This window comes from Microplitis demolitor, chromosome 4 (genome assembly GCF_026212275.2).
Source record: "Microplitis demolitor isolate Queensland-Clemson2020A chromosome 4, iyMicDemo2.1a, whole genome shotgun sequence".
Lineage (NCBI taxonomy): Eukaryota > Metazoa > Arthropoda > Insecta > Hymenoptera > Braconidae > Microplitis > Microplitis demolitor.
Window position 1 is genome coordinate 5,155,740 of NC_068548.1, and position 17,937 is coordinate 5,173,676.

At 23.1% G+C, this 17,937-nt stretch overlaps 1 protein-coding gene across 8 annotated transcripts; it reads right to left on the reverse strand.

Moving 5' to 3' along the window:
• Positions 1-1,529: 1,529 nt before the first annotated feature.
• Positions 1,530-16,989, reverse strand: LOC103580884 (RNA-binding protein squid). Of its 8 annotated transcripts, none has more exons than XM_053738906.1 (13): positions 16,610-16,989; positions 12,736-12,774; positions 12,463-12,503; positions 12,068-12,195; positions 11,340-11,486; positions 11,124-11,255; positions 10,080-10,287; positions 8,570-8,638; positions 3,601-5,659; positions 3,322-3,385; positions 2,860-2,987; positions 2,120-2,194; positions 1,530-1,908 (listed from the first exon to the last, which is right to left on the reverse strand). In XM_053738906.1, the coding sequence occupies exons 1-9, from the start codon at positions 16,753-16,755 to the stop codon at positions 5,487-5,489; spliced, it is 1,083 nt and encodes a 360-aa protein (XP_053594881.1). In that variant the 5' UTR covers positions 16,756-16,989; the 3' UTR covers positions 1,530-1,908; positions 2,120-2,194; positions 2,860-2,987; positions 3,322-3,385; positions 3,601-5,486. The 8 variants fall into 8 exon arrangements, with proteins under 8 accessions (XP_053594881.1, XP_053594879.1, XP_053594880.1 ...); XM_053738904.1 differs by having other exon boundaries at positions 10,017-10,287; XM_053738905.1 differs by having other exon boundaries at positions 2,120-2,203; positions 10,017-10,287.
• Between the last annotated feature and the right edge of the window lie 948 nt (positions 16,990-17,937).

Sequence of the window (17,937 nt, forward strand, 5' to 3'; positions counted from 1 at the left end):
CAAAGTTTTTAAAAACCCACAATTATTTAGTTATTAATGAATAAATAAACTGTAAGAACACATGAAAAAATTTAATTTAATTATTCAAACTTTTAATTTGGAATTAAAGAAGTTATAATTATAATTTATAATAAATTAGTTTTTAATATTTTAGGTCATTGTGCAGTATCCAGTTGGAAAACCATGAGGTTCTGGAATTTTTAAACAATTTCCTGAGCAGCATTGGTTATTATTGATGCACTAAAAGTAACAGTAATAATAATTATTATTAAATATTAAAACTAGTTATTAATTTAATTTCAAAAAATTTAATTAATAATTCAATCTTTAATTATATATGAAAAATATGCAGTTGTAAGTTACAAATTTTTCATTAATTGAATTTCACAATTTAAAAATTATTAAGTCTTCAAGTATCCAATCATCAATTGGAGCTCGGTCAATATTTGATACTGTTGCTCGAATAGAGATTTTAAATTATAAATTTTTAACTACTTTTGAATGAGGGAAAAATTTATTAAAAATATAGTTTGAGTCATAGATGTCATAGACTCTTTTTTGTAGACAATTTTATTTCTTACAAATTATCATTGATAAATTTTTTTCAAACTCTGCATTGTTTTCTAGTTATTTCCATTTTAATGCCAAGTTCTCGAAATCGATCAGAAAACTACTTTTTTAGGAGCTTAGCATTAAAATGTAAATAACTTAGAAAAATAACGAAATTTTAAGAAAATTTATCAGACATAATTTTTAGGCAATAAAATTGTCTATAGAAAAGATTCTATGACATTTTACGATAAGTCCAATAGTTTCACCGAAAAAGTAAAAAGATCTCGAAATTTACTCTAACTTGACTTCGAGCTCGAATAACTTTTGAACAGATGGATTTATCGAAAAATGATGAGAGAGCTTTTTTGTAGAGCGTTAAATTCCCTACGAAAATGTATGCTGGGCTTATTCGTACAATGAGCCATTGCCGAGATAAAAATTCCAAACTAAAAAATTATTTTTTTCCATGTTATTTAAATGGGAATTTAAAAAACCCGAAAAGCCACCTTTTAATATTAATATTAAGAGCTCAAACTTTACCAGAATTTTTTTTCCATCATCTCTAACAATATTTTCACGGTAACTAAAGAAAAAAAATTTTTTTTTTTTGGCCCACCCTAATCTATATATATATATATATTTTTTTTTTTTTCTGGAATTATTTAGACTAAATCAATGACAAAAAATACTTTAAAAAATAACACGAAATTGATATTAATATTATCTATACTTTATAATTATATTTCCATACATGTCCTTGTAAGAAGCACACATGTGCGCTATAACTAGTCACCATCATTACCAAGATCACAAATAAAAAAATAATCAGATTGATCTTCAACATTTTTTTGAATAATTAAATAATTAAATTTTGAGACTTTTTATACTATTGAATATTCTTGTATGTATATTTTTTTCCAACTAATGAATTTACTACTTGGGCAGTTTATTAAATAGAGAAATATAATAACACGTAATTTAATTAATCCAAAAATATATTTTTATTGTTTGGATACAAAAAAATTAATAGTCGGTTAGTACTATTGTTTAATGTATTTTTTATGACATTATGTTAAACTTGAGTAGATTCAGGTATATAAATAATTTATTTATATACAATAAATTTTAAATAAACAGAAAAATTAGAAGTTTTTTTTCAGCTAGTTGATATTTTTTTCGTTTATATTTAAGATAAATGTCTATAACTTCATAAATATTGAATTTATGATAAAAATGATGAGGACCATTTTTGCAGAGAATTAAATTCTCTATAAATTTGTATTGATTGATTTTTTTTGTATCTTCGATAGTTGAGCTGGAAATTATACTTTTTTATGTCGTGCTCGACTGATTGATCTGTAATTGAATAACAGTCAATTAATTTATTAATTAATTACTTTTTTCAAATTAATTATTCATTTTCAAGGCATCAGAAGTCTCATTGTCGTCAATAATACTCAGTAGCAGAACTGACTTTTTGAATCATCATTAAAAAAAAAAAAGTTATGGATGAGAAAAATTATTTGTGAAAATTAAAAAAAAAATAATTTAATTTAATTATAATTACCGTTGACTTATAATTGGTAGTCAAATAACCTTGGAGGTGAATTATTATTTTTTTCCATGTTCACTAGCGTGCAATCTGTAATTACTTCATGATTATTATAGTTTTTAAATTAAAGATTTTGAATAAAATTAATTAATATCATTTTTTTTAATTGATCAGAAGTCTAATTGTCGTCAATGATGCTCAGTAGCAGAACTGACTTTTTAAATCATCATATTGAATATTTATTTTTCATTACAGCAAATTACCATTAAATTTAAAAAAATAAAACATTTTTTTTAGAATTCTTAGCAAATTTTGAAATATAAATTTTAAAAAAATTTATAACGACCTAAATATTGAATTTATGGAAAAGATGATAGAGACCTTTTTTTGTAGAGAATTTAATCCTCTGTAAATTCGGATTGATTAATTTTTTTCGTATCTTTAATAGTTATATTAGAAATTGAACTTTAAGATAAATAGAAAAATTTAGTTAAATTTATACTAAAAAAATTATTTATAAACTTTTTTTGATTTATAACTTTTCAAGGATTGAATTTAGATAAAAAATTATAGAGATCTTTCTTATACAAAACTTAATTCTCGACAAAATTATATTTATTTATTTGAAGCGTATTTTTAATAGATTAGCGGGAATTTTAATTTAAAGTTACTGTTAATTATATTTGTTTTGGAGTAAAAGTAAAATAATGGTTTCAATAATCAAATATTTATAAAAAAAAAAAAATAATAATTACCTTGTCCAAAGATTCAGCCTTGGAGAAAACGATGAAAGCGAATCCTCGTGATCTTCCGGTGTTGGGGTCTGTTTTAACATTGATACTTTCAATATCACCATAGCTACCAAAGTGATCTCTTAATTCCTCTGTAAAAATAAAAATAAAATAAATTAACAATAATCTTATTTCTATTTGAATAATATATCATGTTGCTTTAATTAATTTTATTTGTTTAAAATTTAAATCAGAAATAAACTATTTAATTGATCTCATTCGACAGTGCCAAACTGCCGTCTGAAGGTGTCCTAAGTTAAATCATCATTTTAAATTTATTTTTTTCTTTTTTTAATTAACAAAACCCCAAAATTCATTTATTTAATCCCATAAATTAAGTACTCATAAAAACATTTTACGGAGTTTTTTTCATCACTTTTTTTTTTTTTTTTTTTTTTTTATATAAATAATTAACATAATAATTACCTTTACTTGAATTGAGACCTTGAAAAATAGAATACAAGCAGCTCCATTTTTTACTTCACAATTTCTGAAAAGAAAAAAACTAAAATTTAATAAATCCAAAATTAATTTTTTAAAAAATTTTATTGTTTGAAAATAAAAATCAGTAATTATTAAATAATTTTAGTCTCATACGACAGTGCCATTCTGTCGTCTGAAGGTGTCCTAAGATAAATCATCATTTAAATTTTCGCAAAAAAAAATTTAAATATTTAAATTCTAAAAAATATAAAAAGTACTTACAATCTCATTTTCCCAATTCAAATTTAACTGTTCGCAAAAATAATTATTCGCTTTCCCGACAAATATTTAAACAAAATATTTCTTTCGTTCATTTTTTAAAGATTTAAAATTTTTTTACCCTGTGGTAAAATTTAAATTTCCAGTAAAAATTTTTGCGACTAATCTCTTCAACATCCGGAACCAAAAGAACGTGGTCGTAAAAAAATTCTTGCTTCTGCCTCCAATCACGATTTTCCCCTACCTCTTTATTTTCCTTCCAAAACTCCAACAAAATGTCGCTGCAGTGACTTTCCTACTTCAGCGCCTCTACAACCGATTTCCTAACAATCCGCCAGGAGCCGCACTATCAACTTCTCATACAAGAATTATTTTTTCAACACAACCTCAAAAAATTTACACAAAGTAGTCTTGGGCCTAATCGGTCATCACTGAGAGCGCTCAATTTAGTTCATAATCCAATGGCGAACTAGTTCGTTTTTTTATTTAAATAATTTACTAAAAACAATAAATAGAAAAAAAAATATATTTATGACTAATGCTGGTTCTGTTTATTTATGGAACATAAAATTTTTTATTTAAATAAGAATGAAAAAATAAAAGAATTTATATTAATAATTAGTCAACAGCTAGTCTCGTTTCTAGTATAATGCGTAATTATATTACAATACTTAAAAAATGCTAATTATTACAATTAAAGTTGACATTTTTTTATAGCACATCAAATCTTTTACTTAAGTAAAAATGAAAAAATTCAATAATTTATATTAATCATTAGTCAACAGCTAGTCTCGTTGAGTAATGATCTAATATATAAAAATAGTCTCTCGCAATATCAAGGCGCGCACAGAAAAAGTAAATAACTCGGTTGGTCACATAGCGCCAGTGTCTAGTTAAACCGACGCTAAAAAAAATATAAAAAGAACTAAGAGCGAGATCATCGACGAACTAGTTCGCATAGTTCACCTAAAGGAGCGCTCTTCCGACCTAGGTCGTTCGCGAACTACCCAAGACTAACACAAACGCATTTTTCTCCGCTAATTTAATTATAAACAATTAAGTTTTTTGAATTAAAATATTTAAAAAACAGTACTTAAATTATTCCCATCAATATCTAGAGTAATTACTCATAGTAAAAAATAATTCAATCAAAAAATTTTGGTTTAATTACTTAATAATTTTATTACTACACATTAATTATTAATTTGTTCATAAACTTACAATTACATTTAAATTAAAGACGTAAAAATAAAAACAATAGTAATTGTTTTTAAAAAAACATCAAAATTCGAGTTGACAAAAACCCCCGGGCATTTTTATACAAAATATTAAATAATAATAATTAATAATTAATAATGAGACAGCATTACAGTAATTATTTGTTTATTAATCAATAAATAGACAAATAAAAAAATTAAAGTAGAAAAAAAAAAAAGATTATTTTCTAATTATGTTAACTAATTTTTTAATTCTTAATTTTATTTATTTTAATTATAATTATTATTTAATTAATTAATTAATAAAAAAAAATTAATTAATTAATTAAATTGGGAGATGATACATTAAAAATATTCTGTACAAAAGATTGAGGATTTAATGCAAACAAAATTTCAACTATCGTTTAAACTCATCTACTTAATTATAAATAATTATTATTAATTATTTATAATTAATTTATTTATTACCTTAAAATCCAGAACCCTTTTTATTTGATTGTTTTATTTTTTTTACTATTGTTTCAAATTAAAGTTCATAAAAAGAAATTTTTTTTTTGTTTGTAATTAAAAAATTTTAATTAATAATTATTAATTATTATTATTATTTATTATTATTATTAATTATTAAATATTAATAATAAATTTTATTGAGGTTATTAGGGCCGGAAAATTTTAATGCATGTATGTTACATTGTTTGGTTGGTGGTTTTTTTGATGTTGCGAATCTTGTTGTTGATTGTTATAATTATTTTGCGGCAGTTGTCTGCTTTGTTGTTGTTGATGACGTGATGATTTTATGGAATGATGATTCAATGAATTATGTAATTTGTTGTAAGATTGAAGACCTGAATAAACAAACAAAAAAAAAAATATTAATTAATTTTTAGCTCTATTGTTTCTATACAAAGTTATTTATTTATTATATACTTTTATTTTCATTATAATTAACATGCAGAATTATTGTCAGGATTTACTTATCAGTGAGATAAGGGTGTAAAAATTTAAGGGATAATTTTTATTCAAAATATTTAGAAGTTATACATTTTTGTAAAAATATTTTATACGTGTAGTGAGATAAAGAATTTCAAGACCTTTAAAATGAGTACCAACAAGCTGTATTTATTACTAATTGTTTTTGAGGTATATATTTATATATATAATAATTATAAATATATGTTAGAAATTATTAAAAAAAAAGTAAGGCTTGTGGATACTCATTTTAAAGAACGATAATTCTTGTATTGATCTAAAGGTGAAAAAAATTTTTTATCAAATTTTTTGTTGTTTATAAAAAAATAAATCAATAAAAATCATTTCAACTATATAGAATGATAGAGAGTTAGAAGCCCTTTAAAATGAGTACCATCAAGCCCTACTTGTAATCATAAATTTTTGACACATATATATGTAAAAATATATATCTATTAAATTATCAAAAATAAGTATAGCTTGTTTGTACTTATATGAAAGGGCTTTAAATTATCTATTACTCTTATCGATCAGTAACAATTTTACAGATTTGTTTTTTATTGTCATTAAACAAATTATAAAAAAAATTAATACTTTATATTTTTAATCATATAAATTGATAGAGAATTTCATGCCCTTCAAAATGAGTACCAAGAAGCCATACTTTTAGTCATAAATATCTGATGCATATATGTGTATATATGTATTTATAAAAATATAAAAAATAAGTATGGCTTGTTGGTACTCATTTGAAAGGGCTTTAAATTCTCTACCAATTTATGTGATTAAAAATATTAAAATCTACACTTACATTATAGTTAACAGAGTGATGGTTGAGTATAAAAATGAATGAAATAAAAAAATAGATAACAAGGATAAAGATTATAGATTGAGAATTACGGGACACTCACCAGTGGTAAATGAATGATTTAAACAGCATAATTGAGCTCGCGAAATACGGTATCCCCAAATTAATAGGGTTGGTGCCTTTGGTTCTGGCGACCACCACCACCCCTCTGCTTGCCTCCGTAGCCTGAGCCTCCTGAAATTCATTCATTATTGCAATTGATTTTATTTATTATTATTATCATTATCATTATTACAAGTTATAAACAAAAGTATTATTATAACTTTTTAAAACAAAACAACAAAAAAATATATATAAACAAGTTAATGTAAATTAAAGAAAAAAAAAATTAAATCACTAAATTCTACATCTACAAATTTAATTAAAAAAAATAAATAAATATAACTACTAATTATATTTACATAAAAAATTAATTAAGGACTAAAAAAAAATATATATGCATATATATAAATATATATGTTAAAATTTGCAGATACATAAAAATTTAAATTTTTAAATAAAAATAAATAACTAAGTAAATTAAAAAAAAATAATGATGGATATCTGCTAATTGTTAATTAATTGTGTTTTAATTATTTATTATTTTTAAATAATTTATTTATTTATTTATTTATTAAATTAACTACTAAAGAGGCTACAGGCTAAGGTAGTAAGCTGTAGGCTGTGTCCCAAAAAAAATAACGTTCATTTTTTTATTAATTATTATTATCATTAATTATTATTCTAGTTAATGATTATTTATTTTAATCAATTTTTTTTTCTATGAAATTTAAAAAAAAAAATTAATTTAAAATAAATGGCCAGGAGTTAAAAATGTATATTTTAATTTGAGTTATTAAATAGCCAGTGAAAAAAAAAAGTGCAAATCGGGAATAATGAAATGTATGAAAATAAACCACGTGGTAAGTGTCATATAAATAATAAATGTGTGTTGATTAATTTAATTAGTTAATTAATTTAATTAATTAAGTAAATAAATAAGAGAAATTAGTAACGTGCTTGAGAAATTCTAGATTTTTATTTTTTACATTATTGTGGCTTAACTATTGGTTTTAGGTAAAAAGTTAATGAGACCTTTTTTGTGGAGGATTTTATTGTCTATAAAAATGTATTGATTGGTTTTTTTGATATTTTTGATAGATGAGTTAGAATTTTAATTTTGAAAATGAAGGGATAGAAAATTTTTGATATGATAATTAAAGATGAGTTTAAATTTAAAATTGTGAGGAAACCATTGAGTTTAGGAAATAGTTGTATGAGACTTTTTTTGTAGAGAATTTAATTTACTATAAAATTGTATTGATTGATTTTTGTGGTTTTTTTAATAGTTGAGCCAAAATTTTAATATGAAAGTTAGTGAAACTAAAATTATTAATAGAAGTAAAAAAAATTTCGTTTAAATTAAAGTTGTGATAAAAATATTGCATTTACATGAAAATTTATAAGAACCTTTTTTGTAGAGGATTAAATTTTCTATAAAAAAAGTATTCATTCATTTTTTTTGTTACTTGAACCGTTTTATCAGATTTTATTTCCAAAGTAACCAACAAAAATTTAAATGAAGTTCTAGTTACATAGTTGAGCCAAAATCAAAAAAATAAAGGAATGAAAAAGTTATCATGATCTAGAATTTCTCATAAGAAAAAGTATAAGAAATAAAATACAACAAATATATATAAGCAACGAAAATAAAAAAAAATGGCTTTGGTGAATTATTTAAATTTGAAAATTTCTACGTACGATACGAATTTAAAATTTAATTCGTTAAATTATTAATAAAATAAAGGAAGTAGGTGGCGGACAAAAATAAAAAAAATCTTTATCAATGTCAAAAAAAAAAAAAAAAAAAAAAAAAGAAAATGGACAAAAAAAAAAAGTATAAAATAAACTAAAAAGATGAAGGAACGCTAATGCGTACCTTTACCGCGTGCACCACCGCGACCACCATTGTAGCCACCGTCGTAACTACCGCCATAGCCATAGCCGTCTGCATATGTTATTCAATGACATGGAACACACGGTATTAACAAATACAATCAACAGTAATGAATTACAATTATCATTATCATTATTATTATAAAAATAATAACAATTTTACCGTGTTTTTATATTATATATTCATCATTATGTTAATTAAAAATAATTATTCAATAAATGGAGAAACAAAAAAAAATGGAAATAAAAATGTAAAATGTTTTTTAAAAAATATATGGAAAATTATTTCTGTTTTTTAAGTTAAAATTTTTTAAAAATTCATTTGATGCTGAGTAATTCAAAATTAAAATGTAAGTGTTTTAAATTTAATTTTCGGTCAAGTGTTTTTTATTAACTAGAAAATTTATGTTCTAATAAGTAGGAGATTAGAGAAATGAAAGAGCTTTAAAATGAGTACAAACAAGCCATATTTATTTTTTGATGTTTCATAGATATATATATGAATATAATATATGTAATAAATATTGAATAAATTATTGGGTTTAAGTATGGCTTGTTGATACTTATTTTAAAGAGCTTTGGATTCTTAATGATTCTACAGTTGAAAAAAATTTTTAATAATTTTTTTTTTCTTTTTTTTAAAATAAGAAATTGGTTTTAAAAATTTTCTGATATCGAATTTCTGAACTACATAGAATGATGGAGAATTTCAAGCACTTTAGAATGAGTACCAACAAGCTGGACTTATTTTTAGTAAGTTTTGATACACATATATATGTACATAAATATATAATAAATATACCTATTAGATTATTAATAATAACTATGGCTTGTTGGGATTCATTTTAAAGGGCTTTTGATTTCTTATCACCCTAGAGTATTTAAAATGTTTTTCTAGTGTTTTAAGGGCGAAGACTCGAACATTGAATTTCATTTTAGTTAATAAAAAAAAAAAAAAATAAAATAAAATAAAAAAAAATAAATAAATGAAAGTATTAGTAGAGTTGAAAAAAAAATAAAATGTTAACAGTGGAAGGAGTGATAAAAATTAAAAATAAAATTATTGTTAAAAAAAAAATAATAAAAATCAAATAAACAATTATTATAATTAAACATTACAATTATTATTATTAATTATTTAAAATTAATAATACTAATTAATCATTACAATACTACCAAGAGAACGATATGTCAAAGATAAAAATTAAATTTTTTTTTCCTTTAATAAAAAAAATCATTTAATATAAATTTTATTTTTAATTTTTAATCAATTAGAATAATTTTTTTAATTATTTTCAGTTATAATTTAAATTTATTTTTAATTAAAGTAAAATCAAATAAATTATTTTACGAAAATAAAAATAAATTTTTCTTCACATAAAAAAAAAAAAGAAAAAAAAAAAAAAAAAAAAATTAAATCTTTGAATTACCGTATCCGGTGTAGTCGTAACCACCGTAGCCGCCATATCCACCGCCATAATAGTCATAACTACCATAGCCATCGTATCCACCACCGTAACCTCCTTGTCCATAACCGCCGCCATATCCACCGGCACCGTAACCACCTTGACTCCATCCCTGGCCGCCAAAACCACGTCCACGTCCACCGCGACCACCACGTGCAGCACCACGTCCAGCAGCAGCACCACCACGCATACCTCCCATACCGTCTGGTTTAGGTGTTGCTTTTTTAACGTCAACCTGATTTATAAAATTAAATTATCACTTTTTTTCTTTTTTTTAAAATTCAATCACTGGATCATCCGGGTGGCCACAAAGAATCGATTTCAAAATTCCCTATTTCCCGGGTTCCCAGTAAAATTTTTCACATTTTTCCCTAATTCATTAATATGGCCTACTTTTTATCATTTAATGTTAAAAATATTTAATACGAATTTTATGATTGAAATAAACTCAAAATACACTAGTTTAAAAAATTCAAAACTTCCAAGTGATTTTCCAGACTGAAAAAAGAAAATGGTCGTACGGCAAAAACTAAAAAAACAAATTGTAGCTTCAACGTCCAGTTTTCTGATTGAGTCCTTAAATTTTTTTATTCTGAAGTAATTAAAAATCAATCATGATTTTTGAAAACAAATTATTGAAGTTCATAGACCGTTTTTAAGACGAGAAAAAATTTTCAAAATTTTTTTTTGCCTGTAGAAAAATTACTTGAAAATTTGAAATTCTTTCAATAGCCGAGTAATAATTTTTTGATTTTTTAAGAATCGATGTTTGAAAAAAAAAAATTGCACTGATAGTTTTTTGAATTTTCTACATGTGCATTTTTTTTTTTTTTTTTTTTTTAAATTGTTAAAAAAAAAAAAAACACTGAAAATTATCAATTGTCTGCTAACTTTTGATTCAAAATTTTTTCGACTAGCGTTTTATTAAAAATTTTTAATCGTCGCAATTAAACTCCTGGATACTTTTTGAAATTCTCTGACATTTCCCGGTTGCATTAAATTTCCTGATAATTTCCGGTATTCCCGATCTGTGGTCACCCGAGTAATTAATTAATTAATAAATTAAATTACCTCTTTGCCGTTAATTGTTTGTTTGGGTGTTTTTAAAAGCTCGTTAACAACTTGCTCAGATTCAAAAGTTATGAAACAGAAACCTTTACGTTGACTTTTTGTTTTGTCAAATGGCATCTCGACGTCGACGATCTGTAATTTAAAAAAAATAAAAATTTAATTATTTCAATAATTAATAATTTTAGTTAATTTTTAGAGAGAGGGGAGGATACATACCTTACCAAACTTCTCAAAGAAACCTTTGATATCGTCGTCAGATAATTCCGTTGACAGACCACCGACGAAAATTTTACCGTGACGGGCTTTAGCTTTTTTGGGATCGACTTTTTTGTTGTTAATAACGTGATCTCCGGCCACCATAATCTGAAATTTTTAAATGATTTATTTGTTTAGTAGGTGTAATTTAATTTATTCGAAGTGAATAGTAATTGTGGAATGCGTCAGAAGCCTAATTGTCGTCAATTGTACTCAGTAGCAGAACTGACTTAATAAATCATCATTTTGAATTCGGATATATTTGGAATTGAATTTTTAGGGGTTTTAGTAATGGGTTAAGGTAAAATTGACAGATCTTTTGGGTAGAGAATTCAATCTTTTGTAAATTTGAATTGATTGATTTTTTTCGTATCTTTAATAGTTTAGTCAGAAATTTGATTTTAAAATGAATAGAAAAATTTAGTTAAATTTATACTAAAAAAATTATTTATAAACTTTTTTTGATCTATAACTTTTCAAGGATTGAATTTAGATAAAAAATTATAGAGATCTTTCTTATACAAAACTTAATTCTCGACAAAATTATATTTATTTATTTGAAGCGTATTTTTAATAGATTAGCGGGAATTTTAATTTAAAGTTACTGTTAATTATATTTGTTTTGGAGTAAAAGTAAAATAATGGTTTCAATAATCAAATATTTATAAAAAAAAAAAAATAATAATTACCTTGTCCAAAGATTCAGCCTTGGAGAAAACGATGAAAGCGAATCCTCGTGATCTTCCGGTGTTGGGGTCTGTTTTAACATTGATACTTTCAATATCACCATAGCTACCGAAGTGATCTCTTAATTCCTCTGTAAAAATAAAAATAAAATTAATTAAAAATAAACTTATTTCAATTTAAATAATATATCATGTTGTTTTAATTAATTTCATTTATTTAAAATTTAAATCAGAAATAAACTATTTAATTGATCTCATTCGACAGTGCCAAACTGCCGTCTGAAGGTGTCCTAAGTTAAATCATCATTTTAAATTTACTTTTTTCTTTTTTTAATTAACAAAACCCCAAAATTTATTTTGCAAATTTCATAAATTTAATAAATATAAATAATACTTACTGTCTGTGGTTTCCCAACTGAGTCCACCAACAAATAATTTTCTGTAATCAAACAAAAAATAAAAAAAATTAATACTCAAATTCAAAATAAATTAATTTTACATTTTTTAAGCCCGCGAATTTTTGAAAAGACAGCTTATAATAATTTTTCTATAAGATTTTCAATTTTCCCTCTATTACCCTGACATTAATTTAAAAAAAAAAAAAAAAATAAAATTTTGAATTTTAATTTACCCGCCTTTAATATTTATTAAATTAAAAAATAATAAATTACCTATCGTTAAGTGACTCCTGGTTACCATCACTGCCCGATCTGTAAAAACGAAAAAAATAAAATCAATAAATAAAAATATTAAACTCCAAATAAAAAAAAATTAATAAAAAATAAATAAATAAAATAACTTAATTAATTTAAAAATTAATATCTAATGCAATTAAAATTTAAAACTCTATTCATAAGTTTTCAATCAAGTAATTAAATAGACGCAGTGTACAAAATATTATCTTTTAAAATGAAAAATTACAATTAAATCAATCAATCAATTATTACTATTATCATTATTCATAAATCATTAATCAATTAATTATTATTATTATCCATTTGCAAAAGGAACTGACTCGAATCCCCTGGAATGATCTAAAATTGCTGTTAAAAAGTACAACAAAAAAATAGTAATAAAAAAAAATAAAATAAAAAATTGGACAAGGAATTTTAAAGTTTAATTTTAAATTTGAATTTTATTTTTTTTGTTTAAAGTTCTTTTCACGACTGTATCAACAATTCTTCAATTTATTTATTTATTAATATAATAATAAATAAGTATATTGTTGTCATACCCTTGTAAAGGTAGCTCGTGGTCTCTGTGGAATAAAAATTAATTAATAAATCTAAACAATTATTTTAAAACAAATATATATATATAATTCAAAACTAAACCGCGAAAAAGATAAATTGACATTTGTTTTAAAAATTTTAAAATTCAATTTAAAAAATAAAATAAACAAAATCCAGATGCCATAGAGCTGCGCCTAAAAATTATATACCAAAAAATTTAAAACTCTAAAATTTTAATTTTTAAATTTAAACCTTAATACTAATTTACAAATTAATAAATTAATTTTCTTTTTTTTTTTACAATTTTTTTACAACAAAAATTTATGAAAAGTTGAACAAAATTTTACATCTTCGCTATTTCATTTTTAAATTTAAGAAAAAAAGTAAAATAAAACGAGCAGTTACAATGGCATTACTTATTAAATAAATAAATCTCGATAAATTATTTTCGATTCAATTCGATTCAATTGGACAATTCGATTGACTGCTATGGATTTTTACTCAAAAGATGATCGGTCATATTTGTTTTTAATTAACATTTTTAAATAACAAAATAAATATTATTGTTTTCGATATTTTTACTCATTGACAAAATCATTAATTATTTTAATCGTCTAGTTAATGAGTTATTTATTATTTTTTTATTATTATTTTTTTTTTTTTTTTCAATTAAATCATCATAGGGCTGGTGATAAATACCGTAGGCACCAGTAATGATACTCCAGAGTATTGTCATGGCTTAATTGATTGATAGTATCCACGTAGTAGAAGATGACATCATCATAAATAATATCCCATCACCATCTCACAATACATCATCATCATTATAATAATCATCATCATCAACATCATCATCATAATCCATTAATGTGGATCTGGTTAACTGTTTTTACCTGCAGATCAAGCCACATAAACTTGGGTTAATTGCACTCCGATCATATATTTGTATATATATAGATATATATATATATATTTTTAATGTGGATTAATTTGAGTTTGTTATATTTTTGAAACCTAGACGTTGCTTTGACAATGAATACAATTCTTAATACTTGTGAAATGATTTTATCATTTAATCATATATTTATTTATTGATTGATCAGTTATATGTATGTATATATTTATTTATATATATTTATATTAATCAATTCATTAAACCCAATCAAGTTTTTAAATGAAAACTTTTTATAATCAAGACTCTACTGCGTGATCCAGCAGGAAAATTATTTTTGTTGATATATATCTGGGTGATTTATTTTCATATATTTATAAATTATTTATTTATTAATGTCAGATATTTAAATTTATTAACAAAAATCGAATCCAGTGCTTGATGAAAGACCATTGATGATTTGAAGACATTAATAGTTATAATTAACTCGAGTTATTTCATTACGTTGTCGTCTCACATAATTTTAATCACTTTTATATATTTATTTAGATATTTAATTGTCAATCGAGTAACCATTCTGTAACAACAAAATTTAATAACAAACAAAACAAAAATTTTTTTCGGCTGGTCAATTTACAAATTTTTTAATTAAATTATAAATCTTAACTATTTTTTTTTCTTTTTTTTTTTTTTTTTAAACAAACGCGAGTACAAAGGATTGGGATTTGTTTTAAACTGTAAAGCTGAAAAGGTTAAAAATTATTCATTATTTTTATTATTAGTGTTATTTTAATTATTAGATAATTTATTGGTTCATTATTTTTTTAAAATTTATGTTGTAATTTTTATACAAATTAAAAACTTATTTAATGCATGCAAACTTTTTATTACTAACGATTACCGTAAGATCTAAGAATTTTTTTTTATTATAAGATTTGTTATTTATTATAATTATAATAAATTATAAGGATTTGGTAATTAGTAATTTTTATATCAAATATCAAAAAGAAATCAATAAAATTTTAATTTAATGGATTTGTGTACGAGTGTGAATGTCGCAGATATCAGACAAATTTGAAATTTAAAATAAATAGAGTGAATAATTAAAAAAATAAAATTTATAAAAAATGCACTGATTAATTTTATTAATTATTTACTTGATTTATTGATAATTATAAATTTGTCTGATGTCTGCTACATTCACACATGATTTTTGTGTATAAAAAAAAATCAATTATAAAATATCTGTTGTTTTTTAAATTATTCATAATATGAAACGCCCATTATTTATAAATATCAGATTTGATATTTTTTATCTTTACCGCGTAGTAATAAACAATTTTTTGTCGCACTTACTCAGAAAAAAAATAAAGGATTTTTTGGCGCGAAAAATATTTTGTATTATGAATTGAACACAAAAATTTTAAGACCAAAAAAAATTCTCAGAGTAAAAATTTTTTTCTCGACTAAAAAAAATTTTTCTTTTCAATTTAAAATGCGAAAAATTTTTTGCGTAAAAAAATTTAGTTTTTTTGTGTACATGAAAATTTATATGTTCTAACTATAAATTTAATAAATTACAACTTGATAGATTAAATATATATCATGTATTTGATAACCCATATCTTTACTCCCGATAATGAATCATTTAAAAAGTTTTTTTTACTTCAAAAATTGTTTGAATTCAATGTCAAAATTTTTACCATCAAATTTATCACGTGTTCGTACAACGAAAACTAATTTATTTAAATAAGAGACGCCGTTCCTTCTCTTAAATTAAATAATTTCCTTAAAAAAGAAAAAGCTAAAAATAAAACAAATCCTTCATTTATTGTAATTCCAATAAACTTCTGTTGCTAAATAAATTACTTGCGTTTAATTATCAGTAATTAATTATACTCCTAAATAAAAAATACAATTAAAACATTAAATATTTACCCACTGAAAAAAAATTAATATTTGATATTAATTAGAAAAAAAAATTTCGGAGAAAAAGAAATCTAAAAAAAAAATCATTAGTCAGCCATTTTGTGAAAAAAAGAGCGTCACCCGACCGGCGGCGTCGGCGTACACGCGACAATTAAACACAAGTAAAAAAAAACGAATGTTAAAATTAACAATCATATACATGTATATTTATGTATATATAAAAAATATGTAAACCCGTCTTATGTTTACACTAAAATGAAATATTACAATATATAAAAATATGTAATAAATATAAATAAATATAAGATGCAAATGGATTACTTTTGAATTTATAAATAATTTCGGAGCGCGCGCCATTTTGAAAAAAATTAAACGCGTCTTAAATGTACTTTTTTTTCTACTTTAATTTAAAGAAAATAAATATATATGATAAAATATAGATATATATTTATAATAAATAATAATAATATAATAAGTAAAATAATAATTTACTTGTCGTCTTGTGAATCCTGGCCATTTTCATTGGCGTCACCGGCATCGCCGCCATTTCCAGTCTCGTTTTGAGCCGCATCTCCGTTTTGTTCATAACTTTGATCAGTAATATCTTCGGTAAAATCTTTGTTATCTTGTTCAGCCATTGTTGTTATTAATTATTTATAATAAATATAAATATTTTAAAATATATATTTATATATATAGATATATAAATTAATTTAATTTAATATTTAATTAAATTAATTTAAAAATAGTAAACTAGCACTCGCGTATTAGTTTTTAAATATAAAAAAAAAATACAATACACTTAAGAGATAAGAGAATTAAATAACACACGTCTGAACTGGACGACGATCTGAGGGAGAAGAATGACACGACAATTGTGAATTGTAAATGCGTCTGCGTTTTTAGGAATTATGGGTAATTTTATGGTGACGATGATCGCTTGTAAGACGCGCGAACCAATAGAATTTTAGTATATCAGTGACGTGTCATATTCGAGGTAGTTTTAAACCCCGGGTAATGACGCCGTTTATTTTAAAATATTTTTTCTGTTGTAATTAGATTTTATTTCAAGCCGGGAACTATAGGAAAAAGGAGAAAAATTTGAATAGTGATTGCGGGTAGGAGTCAATTTTTTTAAAAAAGTTTTTATTTTTTTTGAGGGATGAATTTATTTTTTTTTTAATGTTTGATTTTGAGAGACGTCGCTGGAAGGGATCAATAGTTTTGGTACACAAAAGTAAAAATAGAGTTCGCGGTGGTAAATTTCGCGGGAAGAATTTGAGCATGCGCGAGTGGGGGGGATTTAAAATTTTCAAGCGGGAGAAATTTAAATGAAATTGAAGTTAGTCGATGTATAATAATTTATGACCATAAAGTTAGTAGACATTTAACAATTTTTGAATTTTTTTTTCAACAATTTAAGTTAAAAAGAAAAAAAAAACTAAAAATATGCACATCTAGAAAATTAAAAAAACTAAAAGTGCAATTATTAAAAATATTTTTTTTTATGATTTTTCATGTTCCGTGCGATGATAGTAACTTTTTTCCAGTTTAAATGAAAAATTATTAGAGCAATTTTACTTGTTAGTAAATTTCCTTCCGTTTGAGTACCGACATCAATATATTTGAAAAAAAAATATTGAAAACAAAATGGTCGCTGTAATTAATTCATTTAATAATAAATTGGTAAACGTCTAGCAATAAGTTTTGGTGAGTTTTATTATTTAATGTTATTTTTTACTTGACGAAGTATTCAATTTTTTTCTTTCCATGCAAGTTTCACAAAATTAATTATTTTAAAAAATTCGTCATTATTAATT